Source organism: Phoxinus phoxinus (assembly GCF_949152265.1).
Source record: "Phoxinus phoxinus genome assembly, chromosome: 3".
Taxonomy (NCBI): Eukaryota; Metazoa; Chordata; class Actinopteri; order Cypriniformes; family Leuciscidae; genus Phoxinus; species Phoxinus phoxinus.
The window spans coordinates 27392138-27411742 of NC_136878.1; the positions used below are offsets into that span (position 1 = coordinate 27392138).

The window sequence follows — 19605 nt, forward strand, 5'->3', positions numbered from 1 at the left end:
TTCGACTTGATGCAGCACTGCGTTGCCTGATCGGTGTATGACATCAAAATATCACGAGAGTGATTCGAAAGCATACGGACCTGTCTGTTCTCCAATCGCTCTCTTGGTATTTTGATGTCATACACCAATCAGTCTGTGCAGCGCGGCTTCAAGCCAAACACACCTACTGTCTTTATGAGTGAGCCATTGAATCATTCATTAAACCAGTTTGTTCAATTTTTGCTTTGTTTGTTTAGATGTTGTACGATGTTCAGGCAAATTAGAAAAAATAATTACTATGTAATTTACAAAATATTAACATTTCATAATAAGAAACACAAACAGGACATGATGCTTACCTTTCATGAAGTGATGCTAGATAAGGTCAGCTACATGTAATCTCTTTATTCTTAGACATTTTGCTCATCAATAACAAAGCCACAACACAACATACTGACTTGGTGTGTCTTCATGTTTGACTGTTATTATAGCAAGCCGCAACCACAGTCATAAATCCTCATGAAGGTGAATATCGATTTGAAGGAGAGATGGAGTGAGACTGATGGTCGTTCTCAGGTCAAAGCCCTTGGCTGGGCTCTGCAAGCAGTGCAATAACAGGAATGGTCCAGTTTATCAAACCACCCTCCCCCTTCATATCATGGCCTGTTTATCACCTTGGCCAGCCTCATAAAGATAGAGCTTCATTCACTCTTTCCTGAGCCTGCTCAGTTCAGTGACCTCCAACTCTCAGCGACTGTCTCATGCACTTATAGTCTCATTTGAATAGGAGTTCTAAGAACAGCACAGCCAAGCAATCAATGGATGTTATCTCATATGCACACTTAGACGTGCCCTTTTATGGCAGTAAATGAAGCACACCTGCATGACTCATTGTCATGTGGAATAAACACATTTTATAAACTAAAAGAAAAAAATGTATTAAATGTTATTTTGTTAAAGTTAAAACTATTCAACCTGACTGAATCGACCTAAATCCATTAGTGTGCACCAACAAAAACTTTTTTTTTCTTCGACAAATCGGATCAGGTAGAAATAGTTATTTAATATTTCCTTATGACAATTTGAGTGGTTGCACTAATTACCAATTATATTTATCGTCTATTCTGGTTTTCTATTGTTCAGACTAACATCTGACTAGAAAGTTGACTTTTATATGAGATAAAAATGCATGTACCAACACTAGAGAATTTCTGTCTGTTTAGGGTTTGATATAGTATACTACGTTTTATTTGGGTCAAGCAATCCATCCTGAAAGTTTCCAATTCAGGGTGTCTAGCAGTGGTGCAAAAAAATAAATTGCTTTTTTAAAATAAGTCAATTCCACCATCCATTTCAGGATATTTGTTGATAATTGAATGGCCATGGACTATTTCCAAACCAAATGAAGGAAGCGCTCACCACTTAGTAACCATATAGAGAAGGACGGTCTGTTTGGTTTCTTGTCCATAAAAGCAGATATGTCTGTGTTGCATAAGGATCCATTAAACCATAGCAACATATTTCAGAAGAGACCCAGAACAGAGTCTTATTTTATGTGATCCTTATAATGGAGTCACTGCTCAATGGGTCTTAGACCACTAAAAGTTAAACTACAGTAATTTTCTTTTTTCTACACCACCAAGTCTGGACAGGTTTGACTTTTTTTTTATCTATTCTAAAGGCTCAAATGTGTAGAATGTGTTTTTTGTAGACAAAAAAAATCTGTTTATTTACAAAACCACATTTTTATTACTTTTTATTACAATTATCCTAGCCTTGGTGCCAGCCCGAACCCCGCCTACAACATTTTTTGGTCGGGAAGTACGGTCTGGACTCGATCCGTTGAGGAGTAATTATGCTCGGCTCCCAGAAGACCGAGCCAATCAAATTGCCAGGGCGGGCTTTAATCAATGATGGACAGATGATCTGCGGTTACGTAATCACCACGTCATCAAAGAGCGGTTGGGTTGAATTGATTTTCAACAAAGATGAATGCAGCTGGAGAATTGATATGTTTAGTTTCCGCTATCGCGTCTGTTATAAAAGAAATCGACAGCGCATTCATTTTAAAAGACGAACAGAGAACCGCAATCAAGGCATTTGTCGATCGGAAAAAAATGTTTGCCGTCCTTCCTACGGGATTCGGCAAAAGTTTAATTTATCAGCTGGCTCCGATGATCACTAAGAAGATGGGATGCAATGAAAACCAATGGAAGGGATGGGCTCAGGATCTCTTTTCTCTGAAGCCTCAGATGAACACGCTTCTTCAGCCTGGTCTCTTTCGTCGTCTTTCCATTTTTTAAAATCAGTCAAGTCGCGTTGCAACCGTGTTATAAAGTTGAGACAGGGTCGACAAATGCGAGAAGATTTATTTGCTTTATTGTTGAGATCTAATTCTAAACGGAGAACTTGTTCGTATATAACGTTACATACACCTTTTGTATTTCTCTCAAAAATGCTATTCGTGCTTGTAAGTACTTAATTATTTTTACAACAACGGCAAAGATCGTTTACACTCATTAATTTACTACTTCTTCCAGCGTGCGTGCAGTTGAGCTCTGTTGACAACTATGTGTCATGATTCTGCCCTCGTGTCCTTGATTTTCTCTAGTCTTGAGGCAGGATCATGACAGAGTTTTGTGACCATGTTTTGTGCAAGCACATGGCCTTTTGTTTGGGCCATGTGCTTGAGTTGTCTCGTTACTTAACCCCGCCCCCCTGTTCTCCTCGTTAGTCATTTATTGTTTCATCTGTGTCACCTGTTGTCATTATTAGTTTCTCCCTATTTAATCCCCTTGTGTTTGCTGTCCTGTGCTGGTTCATTATTTGACGTTGTGAAATTATGTGTCACAGTCGTGAGTACCTTGTTTAGAACAAGTGTTCTGACCCTGTATATACTATTTGTTTTGTCTAGTTTACATTTATGCATTTGGCAGACGCTTTTATCCAAAGCGACTTACATTGCATTATCCTATACATTTATACATAGGTATGTGCAATCCCCTGGGATCGAACCCACAACCTTGCGTTGTTAATGCAATGCTCTTACCACTGAGCTACAGGAAAGCCTGAGCTACAGGAAAGTTATCTACCAAGTCTTAGTTTAGTGTTGTCAGTCTTATTTTCCTTACCTGTCTTGTTTTCCCCCATCGTGGGTTTTGTTTTGCCTTTTCTGTTATTAATAAACTTCCTATATTGTATACGGTCTGCATTTGGGTTCATCCTCCACACAATCATGACACTATGCGTCGCTCAACATACGTCACTTACTGTGTTGCTCTGATTGGTTGTAGGTCTATCCTATTGAGTGCAGAGTTGTTGTTTTTTCCTGGTTCGGTTAAGACACGCCTCTTAACCAAAGATCTATGGAGCAGTATGTTTACATTCTGCCTAGAATATGAGTATGACGAAGTCAGACTACTATTGTTATCCATTAGCCTATTTAGTTTTGCGGACTGGATAGGAAGGAAAGCTCCCATTTTGAACGAGTAATACAGTAGCAATTCTGAAGAAGCTGAAATATAGATTGGCTTTGATTTTGTTTAACATTTTGTGTCACTAACTTTCATAGATTTTATGACTACTATTACTCTTTAAAAAGTGGAAAATAGTAAAAAAAAATTATATATATATATATATATATATATATATATATATATATATATATATATATATATATATATATATACATGAATGGGTATGTACAGCTTTTTCACAAAGTATATAAAGTATACCAACTGTATCATTTTTTAAAATTCTGTCTTAAATCATAAAGAAATTCCATTGTCTCAATGGAATTGCCAAAAATAGCTTTTTTGCTGGGTATGTTTGCTGTATATTGACAGATTAATTTAAGTCCAAACCTGTTTGAAGATTAAACAGGTGTACAGTGCCCATCTACACAAATCAATAGGAGAATGTTAAAAATGCATGATCACATTGATCAATAGCAGGAGATGAGAAGAGCTCTCATGCAGGAAGCATCATCAATACCCGAGACTTACCAGTTTGATTCAAGAACATGTACGAGCACAAATCATATAGGATCACTCATTAGATTCTCATTTACACAAAGCCTTATTGGCATTTCAAACGTAATACAATAGTGCATATGTTTTGCGACCTGGAAGTAAATGCTGTTTGCGAATGGTTATGGCTGGATAAGTCAGTGGCACAATTGTGATGAATGATTATGTCATTGTAACTTATACAAGGCATGCAGATAACCATTCAACACGTAGCAAACCAGCACAAACTCAGATACATGTGCCCACATTTACCAGACTAAGGTATTTGCTTGGTTTCCTTTAAATCAAGTGCATGAATGGATGGTACTACATGGTACGTGATTTCACTTCCTCTGAATGGCCACTCCAAGTCTGAGAGCTGTTCCATTGATGCATTACATTTTAAAAGCTGAATTAACTTTGGATGCTGGTCAGTTCTGAAGACTGTATCCTGTTTTTTTATGTCGGACTTGATTTCTGCAGTTGAAATGTGAATTTTTCATTTCACATTTACATGGGTTGTAATCAACAAAGAAAACTGCTTTTATCGTAAGTACATATTATCTAAAGCCAAATAACAAAAATAAGTGCAAACTTACAACATGCAATTGTTTCTACAGAATGAAATACATTATTGCATTCTTAAAATGTCAAAAACAGGAAGGGGTAAAAAAAACAACAACAACAAAAAGCTGTTTTGCAAGTTTTTAAAATGAAAGATTTGCACTTGTGCATTGAGGCCATATTAATTTAGGTTTAGCAGATGGGTGCTCAGTCAGAAGGCTAAACATTAGCTGCCTCCACAAATATCAATCTATCCTATAACACTGCTGCGCCATAATTATACGCTCTGAGTGAGCGCTGCACTATTTTTGGGGTGAGCTAATAAGTAGCACATTAGTAATGATCCATTTACTACCAGACAAGCAATGTTACTGCGCTAATAGTCGTTAGCACGTAGCTGTAACGTAAAGGCGTTTTAAAATGTTGTTGCTCTGCTCTGTTCAGTGTGAAGACAGGAATATACAGAGCAGGTATTTTTATTGTGTTGTTGCATCATCAGTTTTATGACGCCGAGGCCAAAAATATGACTAATAGAGGCTCACATATCACAAAATGTATCAATTCAAAAACACATGCAACTTATGAAAAATAACTGCTGTTGGAATAAATTATTTGAAAGTGTAATGTTATGGCATTAATGAATAACTGATTAAAAGTACCTTAATATTATACACGCTGCCATGGCAATATCATTGTATTTTTTTAAACTGAAACTGTTTCTGATTATCTTATTCATTCTAATATGATAATTTTCTGCTCAAGAAACATTTCTTATTAGTATCAGTGTTGAAAACATTTGTGCTGCTTAACGGTTTTTGTGGAAACCATGATGCATTTTTTTTAGGATTCTTTAATGAATAGAAAATTCAAAAGAACAGCATTTATTTGAAATATAAATCTATTGTAAAATAAATGTATTTGCTTGTCACTTTTGATCAATTTAATGCGTCCTTGCTAAATAAAAATATAATTTTCTTTAAAAATATCTTTATGATCCCAAACTTTTAAACTGTATTGTACCTATGCTATGAATACATGCCAACTATATAGTCTGATTTAAACAGAAAAGTTGAACTCTTTCTACAGAAATACAAAGCATGATATGTTGTTCCTATCAGAGTATGACACGTTTCTCCTCTATTAGACCTGTCTTGCCCTTTACGACTGAAAGTTGTGTGCGTGTAAGTGTCGCGCAAGAGTGCTAGCCCACCAGGGTTGCTCCCTTGTTCGCCATGTGACATTTGTCATTTTGACATGTGGTGATGCCCTTTGGAATTGTGCCATTTTTACCTTCTAGAAGATGTTCGTATCCTGCTGACCCCCTTCTGCCACCATGTAAGACACAAACAAACTGCAATGGTTAGGCTCCGTCCCTATTGTATTCACTCGTCCCATGGGTTTCTGCACAGAGAGGTTATGGTAATCCCAAGTTACAGGGACCAGTTGCCTTTTCAAGGTTAGTGTGTGAAGCTGGGCATGTCACATTTGCTCAGGCAAGTGTCTGGGTTTATCGAGGACAGGCTGTGGAAACACACTGGAGAGAGAAAGAGAGAGTGAGAGACAGAGCGAGGCAAATGCAAGGAAAAGAAAAGACGTTTGTCTTTTGACCAACCATGTGCAGTCTTCAATTCAGGGTCTTGATAACCATCCTTGGCCTCTTTTCATTTGCCTTAACCTTAAAAGAATGCATAATAATTAACAATTAAATAGGCTGCTATTCACACATGACATTATCTCTGAGATTTGCTGTGACCATGAAATGAACTTTAATTACACGCTTGTTTTTTCCCCCCTCTCCAGAATCTTTTTTATTTTTTTTAATTCATGGGTCTCTGAAAGGATGTGAAATGGATGATCATGCTTAAACTCATTTTAATCTCTCAAATGTATCTATTCTGTTTTTTTTCTCTCTCTTACACGCACACATTGTTCAGTTTGGATCAATGGAACCACTGTGCATATTAAGTCAGAGGAGTCATGGATACATTAAGGAAATAATGGCTGAAGAGTTGTTAACAGCGGTTAGTTATATCACCCTTCACCCAGTTGCTAGGAAGCTAATTTTAGGTGATTAATCAATTCAGAGAGCATAGAAATGTAATTAGGAGTCTCTTTTGTTTTAAGAGGACGACCTTGTGATAAAAGTTTACAGGCAAACCAGTCTCAGGGGACGGTATTAGACTTTACGCATCTAATCTTGAGCAAAGTCTGGTGTGTATTTTAAGGTTTGTGTGTGTTTAAGTGTGTGTGGTTTTTTTATAGTGCTTTCGGTTTTGTTTAAATTATATTAAAATGCGTTTTAATTAAATACATTTTATGCCAATTAATAAACTAAATTAATCATGATATATAAAATACATTTTGGACCGTTCACACAGAATACATTTTATTCCACTGCACAGCTTTTCCAATGTTTGTTTTTTGTAAACATGCGCTAGAAGGACATGTTTGTGCGTTTTGCACTTGTGTATTTAACAACCAATCTCGCTTGATGCGCTCAAGTTAAAACAAGTTCCACTTTTTTTTTTTTTTTTTTTTATCTCTAAGCCTTGTGTTTTTTTTTTTTTTTGTTCCACTGACCTGCGTCTCATGTTTTTAACAGCAAAAACACGTTCTGTTCTGTGTTGCATTACATTATTTACATTTACTAGTATCGGCACAATAATTTTTTTGACTTTAATTAATCACATTGGAAATTGGATTTTGCTGTTATTATAATATCGATCAACCTTACACTTCATATGTATTGATATATTAGTACATAAGACATCTTTTATTCAATGTATTGAATGCAGCCTGTTTAAATGCTGTTGATTTGTTTTCAGATTGTTTGGGTTTGTTCTGTAGTGACATACAGTGTTATATTTTTGGTGCATGTCCTAAAAAATGTCTTTTAAAGTCTTAAATTTGGTTTTGAAAACATAAACTTTAAATTGCCCAAAATAAGTATTGTTCACGTCCATGATATGTTCCTTCTCAAGAGGCCCTATACAATTTGTCACATTGACATAATAAAGAACAGCATGTCTTTTCAGGGTGTACGCATATTCTTTTCCTCATCACACACCTTATTAGCAGTGTCCATTTTTTTGTCAAGTTGATAGTAGGATTTTTCCTTTCTGAATTCTTAGCTTGATAAGTCCTAAGATACGTATTTAGAGAGAGAGAGAGAGACAGATGCCGAGACAAAGACGGAGACAGAGAGAGTTTGGCAGGCCTGTTTGTTTGCCCTTGCTCGAGCCAAGCCTGGTGTTTACAGCCACTGCTGATCCACTCCACAGCACTGCATAGATGAGCGATATGAGACTCATTAGCCCTGATTGCATTTATCCACTTCTGTGCTCCACTGACCGGTGACAGCTGAGGCTGGTGATTGATAGAAATACAACAGGGGTCAAATGCAGAGAAATAAGACCCTGTTGAGTGAAGGATTTAAGTATTTTGTCGGTACATATTGTGCGGCTGCTGAACTGTGTGTTTGTTAGCAGAATCTTTTTGTGTAATGCTTCTTAAAGTAGTCCTTAATGTCAACATGAAATCAGATTTCACCCTATTTGCTTAATACTCGCTGCTGTGCATCATTCATCTGGGCTTGTTATTCTGAAGAAGAAAACGTTTGTAATCTTTCATCAAAAGGAATGAACTTGCTAAATTACATTTATTTTCCTCCTTGAATATACAGTTTAATTTGGATATCCTTGTCACATTATACAGAGGTGAATGGCTTGTTTCACAATGACTTTCTCTAAATTGTTGTTTCTGTTGATTTTCTGTTAATCATAGCAACAGTTATTTTTAAAAGTCCTGATTTTATAATAGTTTGTGTTTAAGTACCATTCGAAAGTCGGTATAATTAAAATAATCAGCAAGGATGCATTTAATTAATCAAAAGTGAAAGTAGAGACATTTATGTCACAACATATTTATATTTCAAATAAATGCTGTTCTTTTGAACTTTCTATTCATCAAAGAATCCAGATAAAATGTATCATGGTTTCCAACTCCAACATTAATAAGAAATGTTTCTTGAGCAGCAAATCAGCGTTTTAGAATGATTTCTGAAGGATCATGTGACACTGAAGACTGAAGAGTAATGATGCTGAAAATTCAGCTTTACCATCACAGGAATAAATCACATTTTAAAATGTATTAACAATTAGAGCAAACAGTTATTTCAAATTGTAATAATATTTCACAATATTACCGCATATAAATAAATGCAGCCTTTGTGAGCATAAGAAAAAAATCGTACCTACCTAAAGCTTTGAACAATAGTGTAGTTTGTGCATTGTGTTGTTTAATTTGACTGTTTATCTTAATGCTTTTTTTCTCTAAGTCTTTGTGCAAAATGTATCTCTAACAACTTCTCCTGACTAACAGTTGGCAAAAGTAATGCTGTATGAAACTCAATTAAAACTCGGGATGCGTATTGCATTATCTTGCAAACGCTGCTGCAATACCTCATGACTTTCAACCATCTTGACGACGCTCCAGTATTCAAGCTCTGGGCTGGAAACGCATCCTTTCATGCCAGTCTGGATCAGTCATCGCTGCATGTGGAACCTCGGCTGAATGTTGTTATGTCAGGCTGAATGTAAAGGGCAAGTGACAGAGCCGTGGTAAAGAGCTCCAAGGCAGCAGTCTGCGCTTTTATCAGGGATAGAGACCCAGAAACACATGCGTGGAAGGAGAAAAGAACTGCACTCTGCTCGCTGCCATTAATTATGGAGCAGACAGCGATGGTGTGCACAGACACACTGTGTTTTATGCAGGTAGAATGAGTTGTCAGTCTCGGGGCGGCACATTACCGAAACCCTGGGCTGCACTGGCAATTCCCAAGATTTTATAAAAAAGCACTTTCCATTGACTTTAACAAGGAGGTTATATAGCAAGTCGAAAATTGCTGTCGAGGTGCAAAGTATCAGGACTGCATGATCAGGGTTCACCGAGGGCAATGTGACTGATGCTTATGGGATGGCTTTCATTGCTCTCTCTCACCTTGTGCTCTCTCTGGCACATTCTCTCATTTGGCCTTTAACGAGGGTCTGCGCACTTTTGAAAGTACATGCCGGTCTTCAACATGATAGCCTCCTATTTGACATCTGCTACCTTTTTTTAGCAGATGTCAAATCATGACATTGATCATGTAGGTGACCTGAGTCTGACACATGACAATTGTAGTAATTTTTTTCCTGAGAGAAACACCCTTTATATCCCAGCAGGCTTTTTATTTTGACTGGAGAAGCGCGCACTAGCGCGCACACACACACACACACACACACACACACACACACACACACACACACACACACACACACACACACACACACACACACACACACACACACACACACACACACACACACACACACACACACACACACACACCACACACACTCAGACACACACTCACCTTTATGTTAGATGCGATTAATCACAATTAATCGATTTAACAGCACTATTATTTTCATTTTATTTACTAGTTTTATATTTGCAAAAGTTTTTCTTCTTGTATCAAGGAATTTTATTTATGTAGTAAATACTGTAGTTTTTCAATTTGTTTTAGGCCTGTCTTGCTTTATTACAGAAGCCAGAGTCATGTGTGTAATTATTGCAGTCTTCTTAAATGGTGTTTGTTTTATAAAATTGGGTTGATTAAAATGGGAAGAAAAAACAGTAAACTAAAATAAAACTCTATGCATATATCATATCGACATTTGAATCGAATCGCAAGGTACCAAAAGATTCCCACCCCTAAAATATGTTTACTCAGAACCTGCAAGATTAATTTTAATACATTTAAAATGAGTTTTCTACTGTATCTGATGCTTGGTTCCAATTGAAACGCATATTATTTCTTGTGATCAGTCTCAAAATGTATATATCATCTAATATTGTAAATAAATATGTATATTAAGTCCAAAATTTCCATAGCGTTTTTTTTTTTTGTAGATACTTTCCAATATTGAATGAATTGTAAGCATATTTTTAATCAACATTTCTTTCTTTTCGTCTGCCATATTGGATATTTTTTTACTGATCTTCTCACAGTGAATTCGGGGGTAGCATTCTGCACAAAGGATACATGTTGCTTTAGAATTTGGATAAAACATTGTGAGCTCTGATGTCTTAAATACAGCCTCTGTTGGCAGCTTTGGAGCAGAGCAAGTGTGTGATATTGTTTATGTTATTTTTTTCCTTCAGTGAGTCTCACTGTTTCTGCCTGGTCAAGAACTGGCACTTAAAATTGATCTCTCACATTGGTGGCCCGTGGCCATCTTCTTTTGATCAGCGTCTTGAAATATTTCCTTTATGTCCAACCATGGGCTAAAATAGCAACAATGTGTCATCATGATGTATGTGGGTGCTAATTCACAGCTATTAAAACATTTCAAGTAGGGCGATTTCACACAGGCAGAGTTTTGAGGCCTAAGCTTGTGGTATTTTCTTAACTACCCCCCCTCCGGGATGTGCTGAAATACTAGCGGCCTAGGTAATGTTGTTGCCAGAGAAGATTACACCAGGCTTTGCTTGGAGTGTCTCTGTGAGCATCTCTTTGAAGGTTGTAATCCGTGGATTTGGGCACGGATGTGGGAGATGAACGGAGAGAACGTAAATCGAACTCCGAGAAGAGCATCTACCAGGTCAACCTGCCTTGAGAGCTTAGTCTGGGAGATGCAGACATTGCTTGAAGGATGCCAGCTTGCTACCCACAAATGTGGATATTTGTTTGATGCAATTTATAAATCTGATTGCCTAAAGCCTGAAGCAAAAAGTTAGGGTTAGGGCTGGTGTTATTTTTTGGCAACATGCTTGAACTGCAAAGGGAGCTGCAGAGTGTTTGTGGCTTCTTTCAAAACTTTCTATCATTTGTGTAGAATCGTTGAGGCCTTCATTTATCTTCATGAGCTGCATGTTGAATTGGTTATTGTTAGGCAATTCCTGTACACAGTGCACAATGGTGAATATTAAATATTTTGATAAACCGTTTCTGATTTACAAATTCAGAAACGTTGGGACATTTTGTAAAATGCAATAAAATCAAGAATGTGTAAAAAAAAAGGCTGCAACACACTTCAAAAAAGTTGAGACAACTACTAATTGCAGTTTTGCAAGTGGATTTTTTTGCCCAATCTCCCCTTATAAAAGACCTGGTGTAAAAGGTCATCGTTGTCTGATTCTCCTTTTCTTGATGGGCCATACATTTTCAATAAGAGACAGATCTGGACTGCAGGCAGGACAGTCAAGCACATCCCTTCTACGGTGTAGACTAGAGTGTCTACCGTCTACGAAACCACATGTAGCACATGCAGAATGAGGCCTGGCATTGTCTTGCTTCCCTTGAAAGATGTTCTTGGGAAGATCAAGATCTTGATGCCATTAAATGTCTCTGTAATCCCAAATAACACATGACACCTTCACACATATGCGAGTCACCCATGCCTTTTGCACTGATGCACCTCTATATCATGACAGATGTTTGCTTTTGTACCTGTCGCTGATAATGTCGCTGAGAACTCAATGTCGGTTTTTCCCCAAAACAAGCTGAAACGTGGACTCATCTGACCGCGGCACACATTTACACTCGACATAGAACAGATGTGTAGCTTTCTCCTTGCGTAACAGAGATTCAAGTTGCATTTTTTGATGCAGCGGCAGACTGTGTTAAGTGTCAAAGGTTTTCTGTATTTAACAAAGTACTGCATGATGGTTTCTCATGCAATGTCATCTGATGGCTCAAAGGTCACACACACATTCAGGAAGCCTTGCCCTACCTATACTGAGATTTATCTGCATTCCCTGAATCTTTTTACAGAATTATGTATGGTATGGAGAAAGACCTAAATTCTTTGCAATCTTGCATTAGAAATGTGATTTTTGAATTGGTTGACAATTGTCTCATGATATTTGGTAAAAAGTGATGAGCAATGCAATGACCCAGCTTTGCTTGCAAATACTGAAATGCTCCTTTTACACTCAATCACAATACCCTCACTTATTATGGCTACCAATGCACCTGCTAATTGTGGACTGTTTCAAAACAGTTAAACACTTTTATTTTGCCTCTGTCCCAGCTTTTTCTGGAGTGTGTTGCTGCCATCAAAATCAAAATGTGTTTGTATTTACAAAATACAATCAGCTTGTTCAGTGAAAATGTTGGAAATCTTTTCTTTGTACTTTTGTCAGTTAAATAAAGTTGAAAGAGAATTAACAAATGACAGATTCTTGACTTTTACAAAATGTCCAACTCTTCTGGATTTGGGGTTGTAAACAGCAGCCTCATCAAATAAAATGTGTTTTGCTTTTAAGGTAGATAGGACATCATGATGTCATGGTTCTTTTACAATATCGTAAAAGATTATATAAAAAATTACAATATTGTAAGTTTTGGCTGCAACTTCTCTACCTTTCAAAAATTTGGGGTCAGTAAGATTTTGTTGGTTTGTTTTTGAAAGAAGTTTATTATGCTCTCTCGTTTATTTGATCAAAAATAAAGTAACAGTTTTCTATTTTGATTTATTTTCAAATGTAATTTATTCCTGTGATGGAAAAGCTGAATGTTCAGCATCATTACTGTCTTCAGTCTTCATTGTCACATGATCCTTGATAAATCATTCTGATATTCTGATTTGCAGCTCAAGAAATATTTCCTATTATTATCAATGTTGAAGACAGTAATGCTGCTTAATATTTTGGGTAAGCCATAATATATACTGTATGTTTTTTCAGGATTCTTTGATGAATAGAAATAACAGAATTTATTTGAAATATAGGCTAAATCTTTTGTGACATTATAAATGTTATTAATGTTTCTTTGGACCGGTTGCGTCCTTGCCGAATAAAATACTTTTTCACAAAAACAAAAATCTTACTGACTTGACCATCATGGCCGCGAATTAAAACAAATTGAGAACAGAATTGCAAATAAAGGTTTTTTTCCCAGTTCACCACAATAATGTATCCATCCACTCTGCTGTAAAATCGCTCTGACTTCAGTCACTCTACAGTACATGTGGCTGTAGCTAAAAAGGCGCATGTGTCAATTGTACTTAACATCTTTACATACTTCTCTTTGCATAAATAAGTCATATTTCTCTGTCCGTATCTGTATGCTTTTCCACTTTTGTTCCTCCATTACACATGCACGTCGTCTATCCCTGGCTTAAAACACATTCTCCCCATCTAGTCTCAAAAGCAACATAGGCAGCACTGCGGATTCAGGGGTTGGATCACTTTCCCTCTGGAGATACGATCCGATGGTAATTTTATGATGCGCATGTCACAAGTCATCTCTTCATCACAGCATTCCAGCATGATGAAAACTGACGGAACAGCTTCTGCCTTGATATGCTACTCAAGAGATGGAGGAAATTAACGCACCAAAACTGTATAACCTTGGGGAGAAGAATGACGCAGATGCACATATATAGTAGCCTGTCTATGTGTGAATGTGTGTGCGTGCTAACAGCTCGGTTTCTTCTGGATTCGTTCCCAGTGTTCTTGTCCTAAGAAGGCATTTGAGGCATTTTTTGAGAACTCCACAAGCTTTCTGTAAAACTCCCCTGCTGCAAGGACACGCTGCCTCCATACTAGCCTGATAGCACAAATCCTCCCGCATGTCTGCAGAGATCACCTCCACTCATGTAGTGAAGCTTCTGGGAGAAACACGTATGGTTGTAGTAGGCATATGTGCGGGGAGTTTTCAGAATGGTGTGGTAAATTGCTTACACCCTTCAGTTTTGCGAGGGAGAGACCAGGTGTGACTGAGAATGTTTTTTTTTCAAGATTGTACATTTAGATTGAGTTTAGTTTAATGAATAACATTGATTTATATTTTAATATGCATATTTTATAGTAACATTATAATAATGAATAATAATTATTAAAAATAAATTAATTGAAAATGAAACAAATTATTCTATTTTATTCTAACAAATGATTAAACAAATGATCACAATATATTCACTTGTAAAGATACTTTTTTAAATGTTTTCCCCCCAATGTTTTTATCTGCCACAATAATGTATTTGAATTATTTTCATATCAAGACTTTTCTCAGTAAATGTATTGTTGGATATCTATGGTAGGGTTTTCTGATGATCAGTACTATCTATAAGAGCTTTAACCAATATGTGACCCTGGATCACAAAACCAGTCGCATGGGTATATTTGTGGCAACAGCCAGCAAAACGTATGGGTCAATATTATATTTTTCTTTTATACCAAAAATCATTAGGATATAGATCATGATCCATGAAGATATCATATTTTGTAAATTTCCTACCTTAAATATATCAAAAATTTATTTTTGTGAGTGGATGCAGCAAAATCGGCAACAGAAATGGACAACTTTATAGGCGATTTTATCAATATTTAGATTGTTTTGCACCCTCAGATTCCAGATTTTCAAATAGTTGTATCTCGGCCAAATATTGTCCTAACATACATCAATGGAAAGCTTATATATTCAGCTTTCAGATGATGTATATAAGCTCAATTTAAAAAATGTTTTACCCATTGACTGGTTTTGTGGTCCAGGGTCACATATTCTTTATTTACCATATGGATAATTATTATAATTAGAATTATCTAGCATAAATAATAACCTATAAATCCTGTTAAAATCAGCTGTTAAAGAATATATATTCACACACATAATTAACGTATGCGCAGTCAACTTGATCTCGAGTGTTTTCTTTGTTCAATATGGTGGACAGCTTATGTCTGGCTCTCCATTGGAACCATGTCTAATGCGGTATGTACGTATACATATCTATAGGTTCTGACACAAAGGTATAGATCTTTGCTAAAAAGCCTTCATATTTTAGACAAAGCAAACTCTCCAGAATACAGAATGTTTTTCATGAATGTGTGCCTGTGTGTTGGAGCAGACATGCCGTAAAAGCAATCTGACCTCAATATCTCTGCGCCTTGTGTGTAGAAACAATGACAGTGGGGAATATGGGTCTCTACATATGTGAGAGAGAGACATCATTAATTATTGATTCCCATCACTGCAGGAGAGGTAACGTGACTGCAAGAAAAAAGCGATATTAATTTTAATGCTCCTCAATCTGAAGCTTAGATTGAAAGACGGGAACCTGTATTGAGCGGCAGTAAACTTTGTTGTGTGGGGAATATTGACATGAAATGTAATAAAAGGGTTTGTGATTTATTACTCGTCTGGTCCATTGCGAATCATCTTTTGTGGCCTGCGTGCAGTGGCAAAAAGATAAAAGACACACGGAGACATGCGACAGTCTCTCCGTTCTCCAAAAACACGTGCTTTTTTATTGTTTCCTTTTAATTAGTGCCCATTTTTAACTGTTGCACTTCAAGGATTCCTCGTAGTTAATACTGATTAGAAACAGTGAGATGCCAGTAATAGCAGGTGTTAAAGCAGGATTTGTGCTCTGTGAGAACAGCAAGAGCAAGATGTACTCTGGAAGGACAGAATTACTTAGAATTAGAATATGACATGTTTTCACTCCTCATTCATTACAAGCTTAATGTGTTTCTGTTGATATAAACGTGCATTCAGTGAAATTTTATTATGAATGAAAACATAACAATGTTAAGTTTCCAATGATGATGATCCCTCTTTAAAACTGATGCAATAGCTATTCTAGTCTCAGGAGACATTTTGCAATGGATAAATATTGTTCCCCATAGTGGAGGGCAGTTTTTACTGCATACTGAGGGGGACATTCACTAAAAATTAATAACGGCTGCTTATTTGCGTTGTTTATTTGCACACAATGTCTGCATTGGTATAACATTTTTTAATTATGACATAATTTACTGACCCTCAGGTCATTCCAAGCCTGTATGACTTTGGCACATAACAGAAGATATTTAGAAGAATGTTTTTGGTTATCATTGACTTCCATTCTTTTCTCTTTTTTTCCCTAGAAGAAAGAAAGTCATACAGGCTTGGAATGAAGTGAGAGTGTTTATTGTTTGGGTGTGTTTTTTGTGTGTGTTTTTTTTACTGGTTACCGTGAGGCGTAGTAATGCAGTGTATATTTCAACTGGCAAATAGCATTGATTTTTAAAAAATAAGGCTTAGTCTTTAAAGTCAGCTTTAAACGGAACTGGTGGTAGTTATTTCTTCCCTATTGTGATGTATGGGGAACTGATTGGATCGGTGGATCATTGTGGTTGGCTATTGCTGTGAGTGACAGGTTGATCCCGCCTTCATGCCAGTAAATAAATATTCAGAGAAGAGAAGATAAGAGATGTCGCTGCAAGAGGGAGGGAAGTTATTTTTATTAAATAGTTTGAGGCCTATGGATTAAAAAATAATAATGATGGATATAAATAATTTGTAGTAAATACGGCAATATTCCATAAAAACAAATACGAATTGTCCATTTTGATTTCATGGTGACTTTAATCCTTTTAAGAAGGAATGTTTGTGTTGAATAACACTGGTTTAAGATAAATACACAAGCCATAGCCCAATACTGCATATATTTCACCTGTTTAAGCTGTTTGTGGGTGGTTAAACTTGCGATGTTCATTGAATTCACCCCTCAGTGTACAGGTGTCATTTCTAAACCCTAGTATCCTGCTGGATATCCTTGGCTTGGTTTGTCAAGACAAGAGGACGTATATTTTGACACACCTGCAATTCATCAGCCCATGTAACAGTCAACCCTCATGACATTGCCTCTGCTTCTGATTGACATCAGGGGTAATCAGCCTGTCCACTTCTGACTGGACCACCAGTAGGGTTTCTATCCGACAGAAATGCTTGTTTGAGAAAGTAAATCTCTCTTGTGAATGCATTTTGAATTTACAGTTAAACATTTTAGTACAGTTTTTTTATTGTACAATCATTGAATCATTTTGCACCTTAGATGCTTAGTGAGGCAGTTGTTATAAATGTTACATTTTAGCCCAGGATGGACATTGTTGCAGTTCATACGGTACCAAATGGTGTGGGTCCATCCGCTATATTTCACTCAGTAATTTTATTCGCACTGTAAGTGATTGCGCGTGAAGCCCATCAGTGGGATGTACTCTGCTGTCTGAGCTAACAGATGAAGAGGCCATATTGGCGTCATACCTCTGAGAGTCCATCAGCTTAATAAAAGTGTCAAGGCGGTTGATTTGTTATGTCTGTTAATAACAGAAGCAAAGGGTTAGACGGGAAAGAGATTAAACAGACGGCTAGAACTGACATACAGGTGCTGTCATTTGTCTTCACTCATCCAGCTTGCCTGCCTTATGCATTTCTTCTCATTTTCTCTGTATGTCACACACAAGCTCAAATCTCCAGAGATATTTACACTGCAGTGCTTCTCCTGAGCTTTGAGGATGTGCGTTTCAGATCTCCTCAGTCAGGGAGCTTTAGGTTGTGCTGTCTATGTTGCCCGACTGAATCTGAACAAAGTATTGAGAGTGACTACCGCATTTATTTTTAATTCCCTACATTATTTTTCTGAATGTGTATGACAGTGGTGGTGGGGAAGCTACTTTAAAATGCTACTCATAATTTAAAAATACCTAAAGCTACTCAAAATCAAATGTATTCTATTTTTATTTTTTTATTTAATTTATATGGGGTTTTAAATGAACAAATCTTGATTAGGGTGGTAGCATATATTCCTTTTTTTAATTTACAAGTTAAATCTTAGCAACGTAACCATTAGAGTGTCTACAGTGCCTAACATATTATTATTGTATGCTTATAATCATTTTTGCATTGGTATTTAGTATCTTCAGCATCTGGTTTTACTTTTAAAGAAATTTTATTAAAAATAAGCATACAAGTATACCAGTACATACATTCAATACAATAACTAATCACAATCTTGATATCAGCTATTTGTTTACTTTAAACTAATATTTGTTCATCAAGAATTTACATGGTTGCACCACCTGATGAATATCAGTTGTGCCACCTCACAACATTAATAATGACTGGGAATATGCTAATTACTGGATGGTGCAGGTGTCGCTCATCATCAATTATCAGCTCGCCACAATACTAGAAAGTGTGACGCATGTTTCTTTACTTGATATGATAGTTGGCATCTTAAATTATTTAAAAATTATCATGAAAATAATTGAAAGTGTAAAGCATATTTAACTTAAAACTAAAATTTGAGAACAATAATTAAATAATAGACAATCTTAGCTCTAATGTATTATTTATTTAGCTTAAATAATGTTTTTTTTTTTTCAAATAGACATTCATTGCAGTTGCACCAATTGACTTCTTGTTTGTGCCACCTGATTTTTTAAATAGAATTAAGTTTATGATAAAATAGCATTTTCCTAGTTTTACATTGGTCATACCACCTGACATGGAAAGAGTTCCAACCTACACATACTTGAAAGTAGTTATTTTTATCATTATTTAAGAGAGATCTACAAACCTATTAGGCTCTCTGATGATGGAGCCATAGGAAGCCACGGCTCATTAAGGCAGATTGCAAATGTCATTTTGCTGCTTCCTCCCTGGCCTTGTATTGAAGGATTGCAACGAAATTAATTTTGCATAGAGTCTCGGTTTTTGAATCAAAGCCAAAGCACGCATGACCCACGGCAAGTGTGATTAAATCACTGGTGGGGCTTTTAGAAGGAAGGTCAACCAAACCGCATTAAGACTGATTCCTCCAACCCTCTTCCCACCCAACTTCTCCCTCATCCAGCCGATTGCCATCTTTCATCTAAATAACTCTCTCCTTGTTCCATTCCCTAGATTGCCTGTTTGTAACTGACTATTTCACCCGGACGCCTCGCAAGCTCAATGCCTACCGCTCTTTTGCCAGCGTGGAGCTGTTCCACTTCAACGTGCCTGAAGACACCGTGGTGGCTGTTTGGAACCTCATCACCTTCAAGGAGCAAGGGGGCACCTTCGGAGACAGCTGCCCAGACCGCAACGTGACAGTGTGAGTTGGCTAAACTTCCAGGTTACATTCATTGAGGGGTGGGGGCAGACAAGGACAACAGTGTGATGAGGTCAGATATGTCCAATCAGCATTTCAAATGAGAGAAAGGGATATGTAAAAGCCAAATGTCACATGCATGATTATAATGACCT

The 19605-nt window shown here is 36.8% G+C and overlaps 1 protein-coding gene across 1 annotated transcript in view; it reads left to right on the top strand.

The window, feature by feature from the left end:
• tmem8b (transmembrane protein 8B) overlaps positions 1 to 19605 on the top strand; it is a 132638-nt gene that overhangs the window by 20967 nt on the left and 92066 nt on the right. The window contains exon 2 of the mRNA XM_079607242.1: positions 19264 to 19453. Coding sequence (XP_079463368.1) covers positions 19264 to 19453 — 190 coding nt within the window. The remainder of the gene's footprint in view (positions 1 to 19263; positions 19454 to 19605) is intronic.